This window comes from Plasmopara halstedii, assembly GCF_900000015.1.
Source record: "Plasmopara halstedii genome assembly, contig: Scaffold_3060, whole genome shotgun sequence".
Taxonomy (NCBI): Eukaryota; Oomycota; class Peronosporomycetes; order Peronosporales; family Peronosporaceae; genus Plasmopara; species Plasmopara halstedii.
Window position 1 is genome coordinate 2137705 of NW_020189964.1, and position 9577 is coordinate 2147281.

Below are 9577 nucleotides of genomic sequence, written 5' to 3' on the forward strand. Positions count from 1 at the left end.
GGAAAACGCCTCCAAACACCGATTGCCTCGGGGCCTTGTGCCACAAGGTGTTGCACGCCCTCAGGGCCAAGCAAGAACATCAGCTTATTAAGCCCGTCCTGCATGCCTGGGGCACAGAGGAAAACTCCTCTATCCTCACAGAGGATCAGTTGAAACGATTCAGGTGTAGATTGACTACAAGTGCTACCAAGTGCAGCGGGGCTGCCGTAGCTTTGCGCTTGAGGAAGCGTCTTTAGGTCACCGACCTTTCGTTCTATACAAGAACCAAGAACTCATGCAGCCGATCGCAATCCGCTGCCTCTAAAAGCACTTAAAAGCCTTACCAAGGCAAACGTACACTTCTGATCAAGATCGAAACTGATTTTGATTTTGAATTTTAAGCTCAGATTGTTAAAATTTGCTGTGTTGTCTTGTATGTAAATTTCAACCAAATCGATTTATATACTGAAATTTACCGAAGATTCCTCTTATCGAGGTTTGAAATTGAGGTATTTTTATTCTGCGAGGTCACAGATTTAATTAGATTCTAATAATTTGACAGTTCCTAAAATACCATAATTTTGGTCCTTATGTTAATGTAATTTGAAAAAGTTTTATGCGCGCCAAAATCGCGCGCGCAATCCTTTCGCATTCCGCATCCGAAGCTTGAGCCCTCGGATCGAGCTCTGGGCACTTAATCTGAAAATAATCAATTAATCATACATATGACCTCAACCGATTATAATGATTCTGCTGCGGCGACGCTGAGGTGGGTCAAGGTACGCGGTATGCAGGTCTTTTGGCCCGCGTGCGTGTACAAGAGCTATTCAGCAGCCGTAGCGCATACACACGATGTGTGGTCGCTTCGGAATGAAAAACCCGTGCTGGATGCAGAAGATCGCATCGTCTATTTCTTTGGTGTGGGGCCGCGGGCCTGCCACGTGGTTGCGACGGGCTCATCGCCCAATTTGCAGCTCTGCGTGGCGCATGAAGACGACCTCTCTTTTGAGACGTGGACAACCGCTGACGAATTCCCCGTGCTCTGCGCCAAACATCAGCTACCAGATGAAACTGTGAAACGCGCGCAAAACAATCCTTGCTTCATGCGTGCCTGTGACGAGGCTGCAACATACGCACACGACGTGCACACAGATGCACAGGCCGCGGAACTTTTTGTGACATTACTGACCATGGCGAAGACGGCACACAAGACTGGCAAGGCCGTTGTGCTGCGAAAGCTCATTTCTTCGCCTCCAAAAGCCAATGTCAAGACCACTAAGAAATCCAAAGATGCGACTCCAGAGCGAAAGCCAACCGACATAGTCAAGCTGCTTATGGACCCTGGCATGACAGCTATAGTAACTAAATGCTGGCAAAAAATGATAGAGACTGGCTGGGAGACCATGACTCAAGGGGACGGACAGGTACTTTACAAAATGCCTGGCACAAGTTTCTTTGATTTTGTCCCGAACGTAAATCTCTTTGACTCGCTTGAGAAGGCTTGTGAAAGATTCTTGGGTGACTGGGTAAACATCACGACTGACGAAAGTGATCCCGAGCTGACAGAATCTCTGTGGCTTGTGGCAGTTGTCAATGGATGGGAAAGTATGGAGACGTCAAGCGAAACTTTGTACAAGAAGATAGACTTGTCATTTGACCAGTGGGTGCCCAATGTGACTATTTTTCGATCTAAATTTCAGGCTGTGGCCAACTACCTGAACGATTGTGGTCTTACAAGCTTCACAGACAACAACACATTGAAAAAGCAATTATCTGAGTCTGACGCTGCTGAGTCGGACGTTGAGATGGTAGAACCTGAGTTTGAGAATGAAGAGAAGCTAATCCAATCTATCGATGATAGCGAAGAATATGCGGAAGAGAACAAAGATGTAGAAGCAAATTCTTGTGTGGGAAAAGATGTCCGTTTTATGAATGCGGCAGGTGAATTGAGCGTGGCGAAGACGATTACTGAGGCTCCCACGAAGACACTTGAGAAGCAAGCCAAACTGGTGCAAAATGAGTCAAAACTAAGCAGGCCAAAGCAAGTGATTCCTCCTTTTAAAATGGCGTTTGGAAAACTAGAAAGCGAATTAAAGCGCCGGGGATGGTACTGGAAGAGCGGTGGTCTGCAGTGGAATTATTACCAGCCATACTGCAAGACAAAGGATAATAAAGCCCTTCAGCCCAATGTTGACTACTTCTGTGGCCGCGAAGAGCTTGAGGAGTATCTTAATCGCAGTGGCGAGTATGAACATATTTTTGCAAAATTGGAGGAAGACCACATTCGGCAATTTATTACTGATAGTGAAAATGAATCTGATCAAGGTGATGATTGCGATTCAAGCTGTTTGAATAGTCTGGTTCAAATGCAGACGAGCACGCCAATGCCAATCGTGAAATCGAAAGTAACGAGAACTTTTTCGAGAGGATACCCTAATAGATCAAAAAATACAAGTCGTTTTCGACGTGCTCGGTCCAAGTCCTCCGTGCGAGCACCATGTGGCTTATCATCCCAGACCACATTATCAGAGGTCAAGTTTGGTGAGATCTGGCGTATCCTTTCAGAAGATGGCTGGCACTATCGTTATGGCATCCTCGAGTGCGACTACTTTAAGCCACACTGCGCTACGATCAAAGACGGCTCACCAGGAGTTGATTACTTTCAGACAAAGGACCAACTAATCGAATACCTAAAAAGCAGTGGTTTATGGAATAAGACGGCTGCACGTGTGCGGGCTGAAGCTGCTATGGATACAAGCGATGGATCTCTGAGTGATAGCGATGCAGAGTCGACGACTTTTACTCGCAAGCGAAAACGCCATCAGAGCACCCCAGTTTCGCAGCATGATGACAAGAAAAATAATTTACATTGTACCCCTATTGAAAAAGAAATAGTGACGAATGATCTCTGTTGCAATGGTCAAGACACACAAACTACTTCGCCTGCTTTCATGGAAGTAAATGGCAAAGAAAGTAATGGTAGCGGCCGAAAGCCACTTAGAAACCTTGCGAACAGCTTTACACCTTCACCGAATACTGAACTAAAGAAGAAAAGTTTTCAGCGATCCAGCGTCAATGTTGATTCAACAGATATCGTAAAGGAGGCAACTCATATGGATTTGATTCGATGCGCAATTCAGAAGCTTACAGCAGCATATATTCCGACTAACTTCTGTCACCGTGAAGAAGAGTTTGACGATATCCGAAACTTTTTCCGTGATTGTTTCAGAGGAGATAAAAATTCTAGTCTGTATATCTCAGGTGCACCGGGATGCGGCAAGACGGCTCTATTTAAGGCGACTCAACCAGAAATTGAAGAAATTTTTCGGGTAAGCTAGACCTACCGTATCTGAGGCGTCAAAGGATTGGAAGTTATTGAACCTTTTTTTTTGTGTCAGGAATGCTGCCCTCAGCAAGCTCAGAAACCTGTTCATTGCCACGTAAACGCCATGACCCTTGCTGGCTCGTGTGCATTGTTCTGCAAACTCGCGAAGGATCTCACAAACGAATCATTTTCAAATGGGAATGAGGCATTTGAGGCCATCGAACGTGCGACAACTCGAGAACTTAAGTCTTCCAAAACAATGATTTTGATCTTAGACGAGATCGATATTCTATTGAAAAACAACCAAATCGAGGATGATCTGTGTAGGCTTTTTAAGCTTGCCCATAAAGCTACAAACAGCTTTATTCTCATTGGCATTGCCAACCAGGTGGACTTTACTGAGCGCCATATGCCAATGCTTCAGCAGCAAATGCCCGACTGCTCACCACGGGTCATCATTTTTAAGCCATATAACCACCAAACTATTGAGCAGATTTTGATTGATCGCCTTGGTGGAGAGACGGCGGCATCTAAACTCGTAAGCCCTCATGGTATCACGTTCCTGGCTCGGAAAATAGCTTCAACATCGGGCGACATACGACTAGCAGTGGACACGTGTCGTCGCGTTTTGCAGCACAAGCTGGATCAGACAGAAAAGGAAAATGCGGAGAACCCGTTGGATGATACTGGATTGGGACGCCCGCTCCCCTTAACGGATATGTTGCGTATCATAAAATACGCTCTGGAGTCAAAGAGTGCGCTTATTATTCGCTCGCTGCCGCGTAACTTGCAGATGATTTTATTCGCCGCAACTCGATTACTGCTCGTAGCGGCTAACCGTGCCACTGAGGATGAAAGCGAGACGGCGCCACTCTTGTGTGTTGACGAGCTTTACTCATGCTATTGTGAGGTGAGCAAGGACGCAGGAGTTTTCAAGCCATTGTCGATGCGTGACTTTAGGAATGCGCTTGACACGCTTGGTGAAGAGGGTCTTATCGCGGGACCAGAGCTACGAAAACACCTAGTTAAAGTGCTTTGTAGCACAAGCGAGCTACTTCAGAGCTTTCGCAAAGACGCTTTTCTCTCTCGGCTTGTTTAAATACTTGGCAAATTAATTGCGGTGCGGCTGCAATGCCTAGTGTATGTTAATACCGAGCGTATTATATTAGTACAGGATGTTTATGGTTTGCTCATTAGCTTCAACGACCTTATATTCTCAGATAACATTTTCTTGAGGCAAGCTTGAAAATTACAGTACATAGATGCTTAGTGATCACCGGGCGATGGTATCCAAGTACTGTAGTTTCTTTGCTTCTATCAATATTTATACTGTACCAAAGTTACCAGGTGCATCTGGATTGTTATCTGAACGGAGTTTGATGTATCCTTTGGCACATCCTTAAGAACTGTCATGAGTTGAGTTTGTAACAACTTGCGAGAAATCCCAGTCATTGAGTCTGTGATGCCCTTAAATTAATATCTATCAATACAATTACGGAATCTAAACCGTGAGGGAATAAGTTACAGAAAGGTACGGGATGTACGGTTCGGTGAGCCTTCTGAACATCAGCTAGATCCACACTTCTGTTCGTGTCGGAATCAGTTATGAAGCACAGAGCGAAGCCAGTGTTTCAGTGATGTATGTGTACTGGGCTTAGCAATGAGAATTGACTCGTTTTCCTTGCTGCCCTTGCGCTGCGTGCTCGTATCAGACGATGACCATGATCGCCTTCGAAACACCCGCGCATCTGAGTCTTGTAAGTTGAGCGATGACGACATCCCGCCAGTGACTGCCAATTGTTGCTCGGATGTACTTGACGTTAAACCAGGCTTAGTTCTAGCATTTCGAGATAAAAGTAGCTTGACGGTCTCGAATTGACTCATGCGACTGGCCTTGAGCAAAGGCGACTCGTTATTTACCGTCATGGCGTCTACGTCAGCTCCGTGATCAAGTAGATATTCTGCAACTGCTGTGTTGCCTCGTTGAGATGCAAGATGAAGTGCCGTGCACCGATCATGTGTCACCTCATCCACATGGACGTTGCCAACATCTAGTAGCAACTTCACACACGCGAGCTGGTTCTCCTGAGCAGCGATATGTAGTGGTGTCTCACCACTAGGACCCACAGCTGCGCACTTGGCTCCTTTCTCTATCAATGTCCGTACCACAAATTCTTGTCCACGAGCACAGGCCAAATATAGAGGTGGAACACCACTGCCGTCTTTTGCATGCACATCGGCACCAAGCTCGATTAATAACAGAGCAATCTCGGCGCTGCCGATCTTCACTGCCGCATGCAGCAGACTACTCTTTGACATCTTGTCGCAAGCATCAATCAAAAGCCGAGAGTCGTACATCGTTGTCAAGCACTTAACCAGGCGGTAATCTAAAACGTAAATAGCGTCGAGTGCACACTGTATCACATTTTGCTTGGAAATAGCGGTCTTGCCTTCACCCAAAAGAATGTAAATAAGCTTTGAGTTAGCCATTGCCGCTGCAGAGCATGCTTTCAGTAACAGCGAGCTTGAGATTAATGGAACATAGATGCGCTCGGTTACCACGGCTCCCTTCTTGTGGAAAAGCTGATGCACTGGATTGGCCTTCTTCTTGGCATCAGCATTAGCAAACTTAACAAGTGTGCGAATCACATCTTCATGGCCATGACGTGCAGCAATCACGACTGCTTCCTCATCAATTCGTGCGCCATACTGCATTAATAATTCCATGATGTCCGACTTGCGGCTCTTGCTGGCAATACCTAGGCAAGTCCGCTGCTTTTGCTTGTGTATATTATCAATACTACGTCTCCTGTGGTTGCGGATATGATTGGACAACGTCAGATTACCTCCAGCTACAGTGTTACCTGCGCTGTTTGGGTCGGCATGGCGCTTAAGCAGAAGCTTTACTATGTTAATGTCGCCTGCTTCACATGCTACTTCAAGTGGCGTGCGGCCACACGTACAACTAGAGTTGACGAGCTGAATGAGATTCGCACCAGAATAGAAACTCAACAGATGCTTAAGAGCCTGTCGATCTGCTCTCCTGCAAATGGCGTGAATGGATGGCGGCGTTTCCTTAACAATCTCGATAGGTTTCAAACATGTGCAGCTGCATGGCTTCTGAAGACTATGCTCGAACTCTTGCTCAGGCTCCATCTGCAAAAATGATACTTTTTTTTTTGCCTTGAAGTGCTTCTCCTTGCTATGTTCGCTACGAACGGTGCTAAGTTCCAAAGTCCTTGGCAACATGTTAACCGGCACAGAAGCTGATGTCGATCGGGTGCGCAGAATTGAAGTGGGACTTGAGTTGCATGGAAGTGATTCGAATGCTAAAGGCTCAGGTGCAGTGTGGAAGGCTTGACATAGCTCGAGACATTCGTGATCAAAATCCACACAGTGGCGTCGACGTGAAAGTTCGGCGCGACGGGACGCGGGAAGCATACCATTAGCTGCTTCAAAGTCGCGCATGGGTCGCAATTTTGCTTGTGGGGACGGTACGACGTTGAAAGCTTCGCTGGATACGAGCTGAAGCTGCATATTATCTATCTTTCTTGACTGGACTGTGTCCCACTTTTCCAGAAGAGCCGAATGAGGCAAAGATTGCGGTCTGCGTTGATGCAAGTGGGCGCTTCACTAGTGACGATTAGTTCGTTAACGCCTTTCGGGCTTAGAAAAATGCGAAGTGTGAAGGCCAGCGGCGACCAGTGTGAAGCTTACGCCAGGCCACAGTGTTGTATCTCGGATGGGATTATTGCATGGTTTTTGGAGTTTCGTTTCAGTGTGCAGTCTGGACCCGGAAAAGCGGCGGAGAGTGCTATGGGCAGTGACTAAACTGGAAATAAAATAGCCGATTATGACCCGTTTGAGTCTTTTCTCTCTCCGCAATAGCTGCTGGCCTAAACACTCGCACTGCGACGACTTGAAGGCGTCCATGCAGTACTGACCGGTAGACCAAGTGTAAAGAAAGCTAAGACAATTTGTGATATGCTAATGCTGCTGCCCGATTTCAGTGTCGTGACGCCTGTCTACGGCTATACATTTGTTTATGAAAGCTGCAAGATGGATTTGAAAAGAGGCGATCGCAATGCAAGAAAGTGAAAAACACTCACGCTATTTATAGTCAAAGCTGCTGTAGTTGCGCTTAATATCGTCACAGCTGCTTGCTGCAGGGCTCGCTGACATTATGCAAAGAGAGAGAAGCAGCCGTTTTGAGTCAAATGCTGTTGGTAGTGCGAGGTACATTTACTGCTGAACTGTGTTTGCTGACACGAGCATGGGCGTTCGCAATGTCGGGTGATCGAGTGCGGGAAGTACCTGACCGCTATGCTTGTTTATTTGTCGATTGACAGTAGCTCTGCACAACTATCACAAATGATTGTCCGTCGTTCGCCCGTTCTCCGTAGAAGACGTACACACATGAATCCCACCTTTAATGGTACATGCTGCTCACAATAAGACCATGCCATATGCACTTTACAGTACTACTTAAGGATTTCAGAAAGAGAGCGATTTATATGATCGATTGCTCAGTCATCGCTGATTTTATGCTCGGGGTTGCGAGTTCAGCATGCGGGACTTGATTCCGCACAACTACTGGCGTTAGACTGGCATTTTTTAAGCGTAAAATAACAGCAGCTGTTCACGTTAAGAAAAGCCACAAAAGAGTAACTTGACTATCGGTATCTCTCTTGATTGACCTGATTTTGGCATTACAGTATCGCGGGTATCATTTCTTTTCGATAGCTACGCAGAATTCACAGTCTAAGGAACAACACACCGACTCTACCGCTGTGCACAGCAACAAATTTTTCATAACAATTCCGCGTCCTGTCGCGAAACAGCTCACTCTATAATTGTGTCGTGAACACCACGCAGCTGGTATCGTTTTGGCAAAATAGAACTTGAAGTTCCACAAGTATATGTGTAATTAGAGTGTTAGCATGACGTAAACTTGTCAGCTGCCTAAATTCCGGTATACCGATATATGGAGTAAATTTTTATTTTACGCTATGACAACGAAGATTATATGGCCATGCCAAATACGTTCTGCAGTACGAAATGACTTCAGAGCCACTTTAGATGCTAGCCGTCCCAGGTTACTAATTTTGTAGCTGACTGCAGTTTGTTTAGACTCAACACTTTAAACTAAAGCAAGCCTGCAACAATTTGAGACGGAAGTTGAAGTTGCTTTTGCAAAAGGTAAGAATGACGACAGGAAGAAGAAACTGTACAACATTGATACCACCCCGATTCAAGGTTGAATTCGACATTGGGCAGCGTAATTAGAGTACAAGCACCTTCCGTGCAAACTAAGCGGTCCTTTCGTTGATATTGGGTGGTGACAGTGTTAGCTTAGGAACAAATTCTTACCGCTTATCAAACCAAGTTGCCCGCTTATCTGACGTTTCAAATCTTTGCTAAACCATGTCATCCTTCCATAACTTGTCAACCACACCTTTGTGTATTTGTGCAATATAACTGTACGAAAATAATAAGTCGTAATTGTGACCGATTTGTGAAATATATGTACTCAGTCACAATCTGGAAGGAGAGTACGAACTCGATCACTATGCATAAGTACTCGAGCCTCTTAGACCTGAGCTTTCTCGGCGCTAGGTACACAGCAAACCTTTGGTACAAGTAATCAATCACTATACCGAGTCATAAAAAAACTGCACCTTCTGTGAGGGTGATGGCTCAGTACTTGACCCCGGGACACATCTAGACACGCTGGAAGGCTCATGTCTATCGTTGGTCCCGAAAAGTGGACATTTACGAGCCAGATTGGGTAACTGTGTGCCTTAAGGCGATAGACAGCTCGAGAAAGGATAATGGGCCTCGCCGGATGCCTGTGGGAGAAAAGATTTTGCCCACCGCGGGACCGCTAACGTAATGTGCCAGCCGATTGAGGACCGATATGGCAAACATTTATTTTTATGGACGTAAGACGTTGAGATAGCCGTGAATATGTCCTTACTTCAGACAAAGCAACTGCGCGCCGCGCTTTCGGCCCCCAAGCTGGGAGGATGCGCGCAAAATGGACTTACATGCAGTACCGCTGTAACAAAGGCGCTTTCATCACAACGGGATGTGAAGCAACGTTATCCCGCCGCCAAACCCGGTTTATCGGGTGCTGTCGAAACTTAAGTCCACCCATCAAGGAGGGGGCGAGAACTAGAGAACTATGTAAAGGAGTTACAAACTTCAACCGCTGTAATGGCGTCTCTCGAAGGAGGCCTTTGAACAGGCGCGGCTCGCGCCGAAATCTTCTGC

General features: G+C 46.2%; 3 protein-coding genes across 3 annotated transcripts; 2 read left to right on the forward strand and 1 right to left on the reverse strand.

Annotated features, from left to right (window-relative positions):
• Positions 1 to 704: 704 nt before the first annotated feature.
• Positions 705 to 4403, forward strand: PHALS_06937 (cell division control protein 6 homolog; the record flags this gene model as incomplete). Its single annotated transcript, XM_024720316.1, has 2 exons — positions 705 to 3308; positions 3378 to 4403. 2 exons carry the CDS (start codon positions 705 to 707, stop codon positions 4401 to 4403), a joined length of 3630 nt encoding a protein of 1209 aa, XP_024585527.1.
• A 500-nt stretch (positions 4404 to 4903) lies between these two features.
• PHALS_06938 (Ankyrin) lies at positions 4904 to 6841 on the reverse strand (the record flags this gene model as incomplete). The annotated part of the gene is made up of 1 exon (XM_024720317.1): positions 4904 to 6841. The coding sequence occupies one exon, from the start codon at positions 6839 to 6841 to the stop codon at positions 4904 to 4906; it is 1938 nt and encodes a 645-aa protein (XP_024585528.1).
• A 646-nt stretch (positions 6842 to 7487) lies between these two features.
• On the forward strand, positions 7488 to 7884 carry PHALS_06939 (uncharacterized protein; the record flags this gene model as incomplete). Its single annotated transcript, XM_024720318.1, has 3 exons — positions 7488 to 7540; positions 7654 to 7712; positions 7784 to 7884. 3 exons carry the CDS (start codon positions 7488 to 7490, stop codon positions 7882 to 7884), a joined length of 213 nt encoding a protein of 70 aa, XP_024585529.1.
• Positions 7885 to 9577: the final 1693 nt, after the last annotated feature.